Below are 16095 nucleotides of genomic sequence, written 5' to 3' on the forward strand. Positions count from 1 at the left end.
GTTCAATATTTATATAAATTTAGTATATGTTTCTCAAAATTTGACTATTCGATTTATTAACATCAAAATACCAAATAATATACGAGTAAACGCGGTTAATTACTACTCATACAAATAGTTCAATTTAATTATCACAGAATCTAGACAATTGAAAAAAAAAAATCAAAATTAAAATCAAAATCAGTTTAGTTATTTTTGATTTTTGAAAAGAGATCAAAAGTCGTATGAGATCAAATATTTTCTTTCCCTTTCAACTGCCCTTAGCCCCAATTCCTCACTATTTCTTCTCCAGGGCTACAAACTGAGCAATTGAACACCAGTTTTCCAAATTTCACCAGAAAACCCTAATTCTCAGCGATTAAACCCTTGATGAACTTGTTCGCACATTTTTCTGTTCGGAGAAACTAATTTCAATGTCGAATTCTCGTGTCGGAGGTGGAGGAGGGATACCTAGAGGTATCAGCCTCGCCAACACTGTTCATTCCGAAGTCGCTCCATGCTTGCCGTTGCCGTCGCTGCCGGTATTCTGCGGCGCTCTTGACCAGGACCTGCGGTTAATTGACGAGCCTACGGGTTCGGCCAAGCAGTTAAACCGTAATGATGTTCCCGATCAGGCTAGCAAGATATCCAAACTTCTCCAGTCTACTGATGTGTCTTACCTGTGAGTATCGGAACTACTTGAATTGTGAATTTTAATTTGCTTATCATGCTCTGCGTACATAGTCATGTTGAATTTTACTGCATACGTGTACGCTGAATCAAAAATGAAACTCAACTTGTAAAGCGATGGTAGATTGAGATCTGAAATTGCGTTTGAATTTGAATCAATGTTGCTCATTCTTAACAAAATGTTTCGAATTTTTGCTGTTTTCTGAAATGCGAAACGTGAGAATATTCTCATTTTTGAACGAGGAGTCAAGTTTAGAGTAGTATATATCAACTTTATTGTGAGGGAACAGTCGTCAGGAAAAGTCAATGGTACATTTTTCATTTATGCGGATTGAAAACTAAAAGCACGCTGAAGGATGGTTGTAGACCTTGAATAGTACAAGGATTGCACATGAAGTAACTAAATATATGAATGGAACTATGGAAGAGATCAAATCGTAAAAAACATAGAACAGTATTAAAATTTATTGATATCATTTGGTCTATTAGAAGATTACATCGTAAGTGTAAGCAATTACTAATATGCGTAGGATAATGCTACAGTTCATAAGAAGTTATCTCCCAAATTTAAAAATGAATGTGGTATGTGGTGAAATGTGGATTTTTTAGTTTTTTTTGGCTTTCTCAATGACAATCTGGTCTGGTATGCAAGGCTGATTCAAGGCTGCACCTTTACATGGCCATTTTAATGGCACCCTTGCAAGGTCCACCATGTTTGCACTATTGCAGAAGTCCTATTCACTGACATCTTATTAAAAGCCTATTCGTGTGGATCACGTAATGTTGGTTGTAAAGCTTTTTATTTTATTTTTATTTTTTTCCGGAGTATCTAAGTTGCATATTAAGAAACGAAAGTAATACTACATAAAGTTGTGTGCTTTTACAAAATTTGCATGGTTTGGCATGCTATATGAATCTGATGTATGGAAGTAAGCGCTGAAGAGTATTTTTAATTTTCAATGCAAGTTGTAAGGAATGTTATGCAAGGTGTTGGTTTTACTTTTACATCATTTTTTGTTAGCTGCTGCATAATATTAACATGTTTTAATTGATGGTATGCAACTTACTAGACCTGCAACAAAAGAGATCTATGGTTAGGGTCACATTTGATATAAAAGGAAAATCTGTTGGCTGTTATGATAAGAATACATTCTTTCCCCATACAAACATCTTTTTGTCATTTGCTGTGTCTTTTCCTATTGGCAATTTGCAAAAATGTGTGCAAGATATCACATGTAGGACCAGAATTTGTAATTTATCTTAAATCTTTTCTTCTTCCCAAATCCAAATGCGAACCTTTAGTCACTTCTGGTGATATTCTTTCCTGATATTATTAAATTCTACTTGCAGGAATCTTAGAACGAAAGGAACCCAATCACCCTATGGTCATGAAGGACATCTAGACCTTTACAATGAGGTTCTTAGATGCAACCCTGAAGCATTTGAGCACATTGCTCCAGGTAAACAAAGCCTGTTAAGCCAATTCTAATGTTGATTGATTCTTATAGCAGCCTTAATTTTCTGAAGATGTTCAGTGACTTTTTGTTTTTGAGGAAAAAGAATTTTACCAATTACACGGGGGAGTATCATGATGCATATATAATTTCTTCTCCACAAATTAATAATTAGCCCAAAGTAGCATGGAATATTCAGCTCTTAGATGTCATCGCTACTGTTGTTAGCAGTCTATTTTTATACTGGACTTGGAAGATGACAATAGTTATGATACATGCTGATAAGAAACTGTTATCTTTCGCTATTAATTCCAATTGTTATAAAAAATAAACATTTATTGAGAACGCATTCTAAAAATTGATTCTTAACCTTCTCGCGTATGCCTTATGATTAGTTAATTACCATCTTTACACTAAACCAGGAGATTTTGGTATTTAATGTAGGGCAAACAATGAACAACATATTTAAAGAAGGTGTGTGACATAGATGAGAGGCAAAATTGCAAAAGTTCCTAGGAGATTACTCAATTAGTTGGGATCTTAAATTGTAAAGATTTTAATTTTAGGATTATTATTATTATTATTATTATTATTATTATTATTATTATTATTATATATGATCAATATCATTACAAAAGAGGTAAACAACTATAGTATGTGATTTATAATTACAGACCTGAAATAATTTGATTCAAGTGTGAAATCTATAGTATACGTCTCCTATGGAACAAAATACTGAAAGTAGTCTCAGGTGTTAATTAATAGACTTAAATGTTTAACTGTTGAGTGTTAATATGATCGATGAGAGAGAGACATATGAGAGCTTCTTTTGGTAAGATTTTTCAAGTTAGGGTTAGAATAGATAAATTAAGATATTTATTTTATTAATTTTGACTTTTTGATTTGACTATTTTGACGACTTGTTCATTTTGACCGGTTTTGACCTTGGTTGACCTAATTTTTCTGCTTACTAAACATCCGCCTAGCCTCTAGGCCGATTTTTACAACACTTTATCATTTATTGATATTTTTAAGTTTCTCAGGTTCTGCGAAGCATCAATTGTATAATAATTCGGTACCTAATAACAAGGTATCTGAAAGGAAGCAGTTAGTGCAAAAACTCTCCACTAACAACGAACCCGTGAAAGACAAAGGAGAAACTCAGCGTCAACATGAACATGTAATTTCCACATGACATTTGTCGATTATTTTATTAAATTCTTATTTTTCTAATCATGGAGATGAATTTGCAGGATGCTATTACATCTTCATCTAGAAAACCAAAAGCAAGAAAGAAAACATCTGATGACACATTACCAACTGAACCAGAAGGCACTGAACTTCAAGGTACCCCCCCTCCCCTCCAGCTTTCCTATTATTTCTTACGTGTTAACTGGATATTTAAGATTTATGACTTAATTGTTCAGATGCTGCTGTGGAAAGATTTTGTGAAGTGCTTGAGGATTTATGTGGGAAAGCAGAAATTACTGTGGATGATAGGGAAGAAGGTGAAGCAGAATGGGTACTTCTGCCTGTTGGCAATATTAGAACTCTTGTGAAAGAAGTTATGGCAGCTCGAACAAACAAAATACAGCATTTTGTCCCTGTTGGTCTTCTTGAAAGAATGTTGAAAGTTCTAGATCATCATATTCACAGTGCAGAAGGCTTATCCATTACTCAATCTGAAAGTGTAAGTTTGCTATCTTCATGCTTTAATTCTTGTCTAGCAATGTTTACATATACATGCTTATAGAAAAAAAAGATAATCCTACTTCTATTTCTTTCTATTACAGCCTTGTACTTGCAAATTTTCTTTTTGAGGCATTGTACTTTTGAAAAATCTACCATATTCTAACATTGTACTTTTAATTTTTTTTTATTAGGACATTATACTTTGAAAAAGCATGAAATTTTCTTTGTATACATTATCATACAATGCTCTAAATCAATAAGAAATGAGAGTAGCATTCTATAATATACAAATCAATGAAAGTACATTACTGTTTCTTGCATATATTGATATCAAGTGTTGAGCATCTTTTGCAATCTGTCTATCAGCTGAAAGGTTGTAAATACGACGGATATCTTTAGTTTTCTTGATTAGGTTAAAAACACATTGATTTCATGTAGCTGATTGGTCATGCATTTTCATCTTTTTTCCTATTTGTAAAGATACTGAATGTGTCTAAAAGCATTAACTATTTTTATATGTTTCTGATAATCTGGTTTTAATGATTTCCATTCTGGTCAATTGTTATCTTTTCCAGTCTTATTCGGATGTAGTGTCTACAATTATGGTAGCACTTGAGTCCATCCATGCAGCTGTTGCAATTATGGCATATAATGGCATGCCAAAGCAAATCTACAAGGAAGAGGTATGTGCCCTAGCTCAAACTTTACATTATTTTTTTTAGCAAATTACAAAAATGTCCCTTCTGCTTTCTGATTTACACTCTGTTTAGTCCAACGTTGGAACATTCTCTAGTTTTGGTCCTTATTTCAAGGTTCCATAGACCAAAATCGATATGAACCGTTAAACCAAGGACCAAATGTGAAAATAGTTTCAAATTTGGACTAAACACGGTAAAAAAACAATACAGGGACCATTTCTTTAATTTTTTTTCATTCAGTAACACTTCTTCTTTCAATGAGTCATAACTATGTTCAATCTTGTGTTTCTATTGTTAGATCATTGAAAGAATCGTGGAGTTTTCAAGGAGACAAATAGCAGATGTCATGGTAGCTTGTGATCCATCTCATCGTCCCACCATCAAACCAACTGACAATGGCAATTTGAGCAAAAAACTCGGTAGATCTTTTTGGGATATAAATAGATATTCATGCTGAGTTGGCAATCTGTTTACTTATATCTCTAATAATTTACCTTTCCATCTCTTCTCCCTGCTGCATTTGTCAGATAATGATGATGATGATGATGAGGATGATGACGACGATGATGATGATGATGATTATGATGAGGATTTTGGATCTGCTAGCAAGAAAAGGCGTACTACTAGGAATGCGAAAGTGAAAAGATCAGGAACAAACAAGTATGTATAGAAAGTCATCTGAATTTGGGTAGTGTTTGGTATGTAGTAATCCAAGAGGGAATGGAATACAACATTCCTTCTCTTGGGAGAAGGGTGTTTCCTTTTTCGTTCCTTGAAGGAATGGAATGATATAATATATAACTATAAATCACTTTTCCATATATAATCTTCAATAACTCTGCTGTTTTAAAAAAAAATGGAACTTCAATTAAATTATCTTTCTATTTTTGAAAAATAACTTTTTTTAAATTATAATTCCGTTTTAACTGAAATAAAAGAAGGGTGTTTTCCTTTTCATTCCTTGAAGGAATGGAACGTTATAATATAACTGTAAATCACTTTTCTATATATATATATATATAAAATCTTAAATAACACTGTTTTTATAATTTAAAAAAAAATATATTATAATTCCATTTTAGCATTTCATGGTATTTAACTTTTTATTTTTGTCAACAGATTTCTCTAAATGATAAATACTTCTTTCTTGACTTTTTGAAATACGTGTAGTATATAGTTTAAGGGACATGAAATATGTTTGTATACAATTTATCTAATGATATTAATTTGATTGAAGTTTTTTTAATAAAATATTTTTCTTTGTTTTTTTTATCAATTTTGTTGTGTTATAATACATAATAAACAATATGTTTGAATGACTCGTTCCATTCCTTTGTGATTTTATTTCATTATACCAAACAGACCCTAGTTTTCAAAATGCAGAATGAGCAATATACACAGTGATTAATTAAGGCTTTTCTTTTTCAGGACTTCTGCTGCAGCACATAACATACTTCAGAAACTTTGCACCATAATTGGTTTTCTAAAGGATTTATTAATGATAGAGCGCCTCTCAGATAGTTGCATCTTACAACTAGTGAAAACATGCTTTTCAACTTTATTGGTGGATAATGTTCAACTTTTACAATTAAAGGCAATCAGTCTAATAGGCGGGGTATGTAATTATTTTTTTGTTTCTTTTTATGGTTTATATTTTTAATGTTTAGGTTTCTTCATTAATCATTTTCAATGGAAACTGAAAATGAACGTTTTGATTTTTTTTTAAACATCTAGTTTTAATTTTGATTATCAATTTATCATTTTGCAGATATTTTATTCATATAATCAGCATCGAGTATACGTGATGGACGATTTACTTCATCTGCTCTTGAAAATACCATTTTCAAAGAAGATTCCTAGAACTTACCACCTTGCAGACGAAGAGCAAAGACAGATTCAAATGATATCTGCTTTATTGATTCAGTTAATTCATTGTAGTGCAAACCTTCCTGATTCTTTGAGGGAAGCACCTGATTCCAATCCGTTATTTGAAATTGGAATTGATTCTAGTTACCCTTTTAAATCCCAAGAGGCAGTAACTGATGCATGTTGTCTTTTCTGGAGTCGTGTGCTTCAACGATTTGCAAATACCAAGAATCAAAATCAAGATGCATCTGAGTTCAAGGTCATGTTGGAAAATCTTGTTATGGATCTTCTGACAACATTGAATTTACCTGAATACCCTGCTTCAGCTCATATTCTTGAGGTAATATATATACAATTTGTAGTCACTTAAGTGTGTGCTTTATTAGGGGTGAGTTTGGTTCGCTTTGTTTTTTGGCTAAAACCTAAACCCAAACTTAGAAATCGGTATTAAAAAAAACCCATTGTAGTTTGGTCTTTAGCTGATTAGGTTTTTGTTTTTTTATTAAGTTTTTTGTATTTGTATTTTTACATTAGCCATGCTGGTAAATATTAAAAAAAAATGCTACACTTAAATTATACTAAGAAAGACTACAACTCTACAATTTAAGTAGATGACAATTGAGTTCCAATTATGAATTAGAAACATACCCATTACCCAATAATTGTTGTTCAACAAAAAACATCAAGTGATTTAAAAAAAGGCACAAACACTTCTTTGATAGAAACTATTTTCAAAACAATGTCTTTTTGGGATTTCTGTTCGGTTTGGTTATTTTTCGGTTTTTATAAAGGGCAAATTACAGAAAAACCATTATATTTTGGGAAATTTTGCAGTTTAACCACTTATGATCTATATATATATATATATATATATCCAATCAACCCTTAAAAGTTTCATAAATCTTTCCAAACTAACCATTTTGATCAGATACAACTAGTTGATAACATGTCAAAATGGGTAATTTGGAAAATTACCACTGAAACCTATTTTAACAAGTTGAAATGGTTGATTGGAAAAATGTCTGAAATTTTTATGGTTTGATTGGAAAAAAGCCAACATATTGATGGTTAAATCGCAAAATTTTCCCAAAACATAATGTTTTTTCTATAATTTACCCTACATATAAATACAATAAACCTACCAAAAATGGTTCCTTTTTTTTGCACACCCGTATTCTTTTATTAAACAAAATTGGTTGCAGGTTCTTTGTGTGTTACTGCTTCAAAACGCGGGTCTGAAGTCAAAAGACGTTGCTGCCCGTTCCATTGCCATTGATATTCTTGGAACAGTTGCTGCAAGGCTAAAACGCGAAGCTGTCCTCTGTAAAAAGGAAACATTCTGGATTGTAAAAGAGTTACTAGGCAGGGATGAAACCGACATTTCACCTCCAGACGATACATGTTCTGTTTGTTTGGATCCAAAGAGTGAAAAGCCATTGGAACAATGTGAAACTTGTCAGAGATTATTTCATGTAGACTGTATGGGAGTAAGAGAACATGACATATCTGGTAGCAGTTGGTTTTGTCAGCTCTGTCTCTGCAAAAAACAACTCCTTTTTTTACAATCTTATTGTAAGACTCAAGGAAGAGTCGAAGGCACTCACACCCGTAAAAAGTCAAAGTCAAAGGACAAGGACAAGGACAAGGACACCTTTGATGTTTCAAAAACGGAGATCGTGCAACAGATGTTATTGAATCATCTTCAGGATTTTGCATCTGCTGAGGATGTGCATATTTTTACTAGATGGTTACTTTCTACTTCTTTCACCATTCATCATTTACTATTTATCTTTTTGAGTAAATTACAAAAATGACCCTTGAGTTTTGCTATTTTTTCTCATCTTTGGTCCTAAAAAGCGTTTTTGCTTTCCAATTTTTTTCTCCACAGTTTTCGTCTTACGAGAGGTTTATTGACTTTTCAAAAGATTTTATGGCCCTCGTTCTAAATAAAATGACCTTTTTACCCTTCATCTGATTTTTTTTCATAAAATGACCATCTTCTCTGGGAAAATATTTTGTTTTCTTATTTAAGTAACAAATAGTTATAAACAGATCAGAAAAGGGAAATATAGTCATTTTACTTAAAAGACAAAAATAAGGGCCAAAGTTGCAAAAGTGGATACTTTTGGGCTATTTATGTAAAATTTACTCTTGTCTTTCAAGGATTCAACATTTATTAATTATATGATGTTTGCAGGTTTTATATTTGTTTGTGGTACAAAGATGATCCAAATGGACAAGAGAAGTTTTTGTACTACCTTGCCAGGCTAAAATCAAAAGCAATTGTGCGTGGTTCTGGGATGGGTTCATCTTTATTGACTAGGAGTTCTGTCAAGAAGATAACATTGGCACTGGGACAGAATAACTCTTTTTCTAGAGGATTCGATAAAATTCTTCACATGCTTCTGGTCAGATATCTTTCATCATTTGCTTCTAGTATCTATAAAACTACTTGATAGTATTTGGTATAATGGAATCGGAGAAGGAATGGAATGAGAAAAACCTGTTTGTTTTGCCTGATGGAATGCAATGAACTACTATTCCGGAAGGAATGGAATGGTTCCTTCCATTAGAATGACAAAAACCTCTTTGTTTTGCTGACAGAATGGAACGAACCATTCCATACTGTTACTTTTCATTCCTTAGCCAAAGGGTGTTTTTTCATTTCATCATGGACTCTAATGAAAAATTGCAATATAACCCATTTTCATTTATGTAACTTCTTAATGACATAATTTTTCTGACCAAACAATGATCATGGAATGCAATGATTCATTCCATCACTTTACTTATATCATTACCTTGTCCATTCCATCCAACCAAACATACCCTTTATGCTTCTTTTTTAGTTGACACTATCAATTACAGGCAAGTTTAAGGGAGGGTTCTCCTGTGATTCGTGCTAAAGCATTGCGTGCAGTAAGTCATGTTTTATAACAACTTCCATAACACATTTTTAATGAAAGAAAGAAACCCCCCCTCACTTTTTCATGCTAAAAACAGGTTAGTATCATTGTAGAGGCTGATCCAGAGGTTTTAGGTGATAAATTTGTTCAAACAGCTGTTGAAGGAAGGTTTTGTGACTCTGCTATATCTGTACGAGAAGCAGCATTGGAACTTGTTGGACGATATATTGCTTCGCATCCTGATGTTGCTCAGAGGGTAAAATGGCCATACTTTTTTTTTTCTCATCCTTTCCACATTTTGCTTTAATTTACATCTTTCCTTTTTTTCTTAATCAGTATTACGGGAAGGTGGCTGAGAGAGTGAAAGATACTGGAGTGAGTGTTCGGAAACGAGCCATCAGGATCATTAGGGATATGTGTACTTCTAATTCTAATTTCCTGGACTTCAACAGTGCTTGCATTGAAATCATTTCTCGTATTAGCGATGAAGAATCCAGTATTCAGGTAATTTTTTAGTTTTGTAACTACATAAATATAAAATTATTAATTACTTTCTCACAGAAATATTTATCCTCTTGCATTTACAGGACCTTGTGTGCAAGACATTCTACGAGTTCTGGTTTGAGGAGCCTTCAGGTTCACAAACCCAAATGTACGCAGATGGTAGTTCTGTAACACTGGAAATAGCAAAGAAGACTGAACAAATGGTTGAAATGCTGAGGAAAAGGCCCAATTATCAATTACTTGTCATAGTTATTAAACGTAATTTAGCCCTTGATTTTTTACCTCAAGCAGCTAAGGCTGCAGGAATCAGTCCTGTGATGCTTGCATCCGTAAGAAAACGATGTGAGCTCATGTGCAAGTGCTTGTTAGAAAAGATATTACGGGTATTGTCTTTTTATTTATTTATTTATTTTTTTTTACAATTAAATAAACTAAAATACATAACATAGTAAAAAAAGCTTAACACAAAATATGGTACAGATTAATAGTAAAACACGAATTTTGGTGTTCTATTGTTAAAAGATTGGGGACTTAAACAGAAAAACGACAATAGTTTGGGGATAGGTAGTGAAAAACTGATAATAACCCACTTCACATTTTTTACTCCACTTCCAGTCAACTTTTTTTCTTTCTTGTATAACATTTAACCTGTGAACTGCAGGTAGAGGAAACAAATGTTAATGATATGGAAGTGGGTGCACTTCATTATGTCCTGCTCTTGCATGCTTTCTGTTTAGTGGATCCTGCACTTTGTGCACCGGCCTCTAATCCTTCTCAGTTTGTGGTCACATTGCAGCCATATTTAAAGAAACAGGTTATCATTAATTTTGCAACAACATATATTTATCACTTTTGGCAATGTGCTTTTTAGCTTTAATATTTTTATATCAGGCTGATAATCGAGCAGTTGCCCAACTAGTGGAAAGTATAGTGTTTGTGATCGACTCTGTTTTGCCTTTGGTAAGAAAGCTTCCTCAAAGTGTTATTGAAGATCTTGAACAAGATTTGAAGCAGATGATCGTCCGACATTCTTTTTTGACTGTTGTCCATGCTTGCATCAAGTAAACTGCATTCTTTTCTTTATCTCTTTTGATGCCTTAACTCTTATATACTTTTTTAGTAAATTACAATTTCATCCCTGTGGTATGTATGTTGAAATAATCGACTTCTTCCCTTTGAAGAATTCTTAGTGTTCTTCGTCATTGCAACAAAGTTTTGTAACACTTATTGTCCCTGGAAAGGATGCTGTTAGCTTTAATCCGTTAACCCAAATGTAAAACGACTATTTTACCCTTACTTTTACATGAATAAAACGTAAAAGTAAGGGTAAAATCGTCATTTTACATTTGGGTTAACGGATTAAAACCAACGACATTCACTAAAGTGCTATAAAACTTTTGTTAAAGGGAAGGAACGGAATCCATAATTTTCAACATACCACAGGGACGAAAACTGTAATTTACCCTTGTAGTTTTAGTTGTTGATATTTTTCCTCATCAAGATTGAAATTTAATTGTCAATAAATAGATTACTAAAATGGATCCTCTCATCAAATTATGCATCTTTGTCACCATTTAACTTTCTCATTTACCTTTTCGTAGTATGTATTAATGATATACTAATCTATTTACCTACAGGTGCCTTTGCTCCATGAGCAAAGTTGCAGGAAAGGGTGCATCTGTTATTCGATATCTTATTCAAGTATTCTTCAAACGCTTGGATTCACTGGGATTCGAAAACAATCAGGTTAGAGAAGTGACCAATGCCCATTTAAGTTGTCATGATGATATTTTCTGTATATAATTTTTTAACTACCAAGTCCAACCTAATTTCTGATTATTTTTTCAGCAAGTGTGTCGATCTCTTTTCTGTCTTGGATTGCTTATTCGCTATGGAAGCTCTTTGTTACGTATGTCACTTTCCAGCACACAGACTCTTGATGTCTCTGGCAGCCTCACCTTATTCAAAAAGTACTTCTATGCAGAGGATTTTGCTCTCAAAATCAGATCATTACAGGTATTAATAATAATCATTCGTTTTTATTCTCTTCTTTTTTATTATTAGTCTTATATATTTATTTATGATGTTCACTATATCATGTTTGCAGGCATTAGGCTATGTTTTAATTGCTAAGCCAGAATGTATGTTGGAACAAGACATGGGAAATATCTTAGAAGCAACACTCTCTTCTAGCACCGATGCTCGCATCAAGGTTTGAAAATATCATGCAAACTTTGATTTGATCCTACTCTGTAATAATTTTTTTTAATTAAGTTTTTTTTTTTTTTTTTTTTTTTTTGATCATCAGATGCAATCACTGCAGAACTTGTTTGAGTACCTTGTAGATTCAGAACAACAGATGGAGAATGATAAAGTTGAATATGAAAAAGTTGTTAATAGTAAAGATGCAAGCCATGTCCCTGTTGCTGCAGGTGCAGGTGATACTAACATCTGTGGTGGAATCATTCAGTTATATTGGAATAGCATTTTAGGTAGATGTTTGGATGCAAATGAACAAGTTCGCCAGTCTGCTCTTAAGGTCACCATCTTATTTAATTTTTTTTCTTTACATTTCTTCATCAATAATAGCAAATACGCAACAAATAAAGTAAGTTACTAATATTTTTAGCAAGAGTAAAGTAGGTTGCTATTTGTGGCAATTTGGTCTAACTAAAACTGCTATTTACTGCTCCTGTCAAACAGATTGTGGAAATAGTTCTACGCCAAGGTCTAGTTCATCCGATTACATGTGTTCCATATCTGATAGCACTTGAAACAGATCCACAGGAAGCAAACTCAAAGCTTGCTCATCATTTGCTCATGAATATGAATGAGAAGTAATCCCTTTCACTCCTTTTAATTTGTTGTTACAACCTTAATATCTTCATGCCAATAAATACATAAACCATATTTTCAGGTATCCTGCCTTTTTCGAAAGCCGTCTAGGTGATGGACTACAGATGTCATTTATCTTCATGCAATCAATGAACCAAAATCTTCCCGAAACACCAAATGCCCAAAACAAGACACCTAATAACACAAAAGGAAAACCAGATGGCAGCTCCTTCTCTTACGCAAGACTCGGTGTTTCTCGAATTTACAAGGTCATTCGTGGAAATCGCGCATCAAGAAATAAATTCATGTCTTCAATCGTCCGCAAATTCGATACCCCCGCATGGCATAACTCAGTTGTCACCTTTTTAATGTTGGTTCTCAACTTCTCTCACAATTCTATCCTAAATAAACTCTTTATTACAATTTAATTTCAATCTCTTTCGTTTTCTCTCAGATACTGTACAGAGATACTCTCTTTACTCCCTTTCGTGTTACCTGAAGAGCCTCTGTATTTGATTTATGCTATAAATAGAGTTATACAAGTTAGGTCTGGGGGAATCGAGTCCAATATGAAAACATTCCTACATAAGTTACAAGAGCAAATCCCAAAACAACCTGAAAATAGTGTAGTCCAACACGAGCCAGAGCCAGAGCCAGAGCCTGAGCCTGAGCCTGAGCCAGAGCCAACTGCTCAACCTGTTTCTGGTGAGGAGCCCATTGTAGATGAGAATGCAACAGTTAAAGAAGAGGCTCCCAATGAGATTAAAGAAGAAGCTCCCACTGAGGTTAAAGAAGAGGTGGTTGCTACTGAGGTTAATAATGTCACTGAAACCGAGCCTATGGATGTTGATCAACAATCAATGAACTATGCCAATTCTGTTGTTATTATATCCCCGGATGATCTTCCACACATCCAGGTATAGAAACTTTCATGTATCTGACTATTTCTTTATTCTTTCTAGTAGTTAACCCATTTGATTAACTGCTTATGCATGATCCAGGGTGACTGCCTTGCAGCTTGTGCATTGCAACTACTTCTGAAGCTGAAAAGGCACCTAAAAATAATCTATAGTTTAGATGATGCTCGATGCCAGGTACTCCCTCATTCATTTACTAATAATAAAATTTTTAATTTGCTATATCCCATTAAAAGAAATTATTTATTTTGTTTTATAGGCTTTTTCTCCAGCTGACCCTCCGAAACCAGGGGAGTTTCTTTCACGACAGAATATCCCATTCAACGTGGGTGAGGTGGATACCACTCGACCCACCACCTACCAGGAGATTTTACAAAGATATCAGGTTATAATTTCATTCACCACTTTTTGATTAAAAATATGTGAAAAGTATCCTGACTTTAATTTCGTGTTAATAACAGGAATTCAAGAACGCGTTGAGAGAAGACACAGTCGACTACTCGGTCTACACAGCAAATATCAAAAGGAAACGTCCTCCTGGAAGGAAGCCTGGAACTACAAAAGCAGTATTACAAAGCCGTGTGAACAACGGGAACAACAATAAAGATTCCGATGACGATTCCGGTGATGAGAATTGGGGAAGCGGGACCCGCGTAACAACCGGTGTGAGAAGAGGCGGTATCACCACCAGAAGTAGACAAAGGTTATAGTTGTAAATACACCCAATACAACAACAATCTAACATGTACAGCCCCCTAGAAGAAGAAGAAGAAGAAGCAATCACTCAATCAATCAAAAGAATAGAAAGGTTGTATGAAGTAAGTATGAACAACAACTTGCAGGTTGGACTTCGACCCTTGCACTCTCATTTTTTTACAACTTTGCCCTTTAATATAGGCCATGCTAGTACTAGTCTAATTGCATTGATTTTTCTTTTTTCTTATTAATTGCTCTATGGTTTTAGATCTTTTTAGCGGGTGGGTTTGTGTGAACCTGAAAGACACTTTTGTATATTATTTTATCGTAGATTGAGATAGTTTAGGATCGTAAAAGATTGTGTTGGATTAAATTTCTTGTGTTTGCTTATTTGCTTGGTAGATTTGATTCTAAAAGGTTTTATGTTTTCTTTGAGGAGTTGTACTTTGGGGGATTGTACTTTATGGTACAACAACGAAAACATATGCAAAAGATAAGATCAATCTCGTATTTTGAATTTAGGTAATGGTATTAAACAATGCTCGAGTTATAAAGAAAATCAAAGTACATTACATTGTTTTGGTATGGATTTAATTATTTAAACCAAGTTATTTTAGATACAAGGTTATGACTTTTCTACATCTATTACAAATCAAAAAGAAAGCCTTATAAACGGCGTTATCAAAAAGGAAGGATTTCCTAGGGGAATTGTTCCAAAAGTCGTGGAATTTCGGAAATTCCAAATGCACCAAAGTGAAGTCATGACCACTGCATCAAAGGCCTTATGTTGGCCAGCTCTCATGTAAACATAATCAAACCACAAAATGTGAGAATTAATAGAATTATCATCCGGAAGATGAATACCCCATCAAATAGCGATATGTGCCAAAATATCAATGAGCTCATGACAACCTGCAAATACCCATCAAATAGCGATATGTGCCAAAATATCAATGAGCTCATGACAACCTGCAAATATATGGTCAATAGTTTCCATATAATGAGCACAAATGAGGCAAATAATGGAATTCACCTAAATTTTCCTATAAGAAAGTCTCTCTCTCTCTCTCTCTCATTGGAATACTCAGAAGTCAAATCCTCCATAAAAGAACATTCAACTTAATGTGAACCCATTTATTCTACTGGGTTGTAACACCTCCTAAATAAAGCATACTACTATCAATATTTATGGGAACCCATTTATTCTACTGGGTTGTAACACCTCCTAAATAAAGCATACTACTATCAATATAGCAACGCGTAGATGAAACATAGAAGGTATCTGAGGTATCAATAATCCAGCCCAACCTATATGGAAATGACTAAATCTGAAGATTCTAAGTAAGAGAGACGAAGCCATCCCACTGCTCTTGCTCAATACCACCTCTAGGAGGATGTCTAAGAGTATGAAGCCCCCACCCTATAGCCATTCAATCACTAATACTCGCATGTCTAAAAGCATCCAATGCAAACACTCTATGAAACATGGAAGCAAGAGGCACCTCCCCCACCCACACATCGTGCCAAAAGGAAGTATGATGACCATCACCCACCCTAATAAGACATAAAGACCGAATGTCGATGTCTCTATCTCTAAGTTGGGTGAACATACGAATAACCCCATACCAAGGACCCGAGCCAACTCTTATAGTAATCAAAGTTCTACAACCACCATTAGAAAACCGTAAAGAGACTTAATAACACGAGCCCACATGAGATCAGGGGAGTGAAAAAATCTCCACTGCCAGCAGAACATCATAGTCCTGTTGAAAGAAAATAAGCTCCCCACACCCAAACCTCCCTTATCCTTTGTTGCTAAAACTTTATCCCATCTGACCCAATGCATATGTCTCTCAGC

The 16095-nt window shown here is 34.1% G+C and overlaps 1 protein-coding gene across 1 annotated transcript; it reads left to right on the forward strand.

The window, feature by feature from the left end:
- Nucleotides 1-240: 240 nt before the first annotated feature.
- Nucleotides 241-14665, forward strand: EMB2773 (PHD finger family protein). The gene is made up of 28 exons (XM_079031425.1): nucleotides 241-661; nucleotides 2020-2129; nucleotides 3167-3303; nucleotides 3377-3470; nucleotides 3551-3813; nucleotides 4391-4498; nucleotides 4812-4932; nucleotides 5041-5173; nucleotides 5942-6128; nucleotides 6282-6719; nucleotides 7582-8126; nucleotides 8577-8787; nucleotides 9248-9298; nucleotides 9383-9541; nucleotides 9622-9789; nucleotides 9873-10172; nucleotides 10451-10603; nucleotides 10681-10850; nucleotides 11427-11535; nucleotides 11638-11805; nucleotides 11897-12001; nucleotides 12098-12328; nucleotides 12493-12626; nucleotides 12707-12994; nucleotides 13079-13541; nucleotides 13626-13718; nucleotides 13801-13926; nucleotides 14003-14665. Exons 1-28 carry the CDS (start codon nucleotides 414-416, stop codon nucleotides 14249-14251), a joined length of 5562 nt encoding a protein of 1853 aa, XP_078887551.1. The 5' UTR covers nucleotides 241-413; the 3' UTR covers nucleotides 14252-14665.
- The last annotated feature ends 1430 nt before the right edge of the window (nucleotides 14666-16095 follow it).

The sequence above is a fragment of the Lactuca serriola genome, chromosome 3 (assembly GCF_051521515.1).
Source record: "Lactuca serriola cultivar US96UC23 chromosome 3, Lser_US96UC23_V15, whole genome shotgun sequence".
In the NCBI taxonomy this organism is placed as follows: Eukaryota; Viridiplantae; Streptophyta; class Magnoliopsida; order Asterales; family Asteraceae; genus Lactuca; species Lactuca serriola.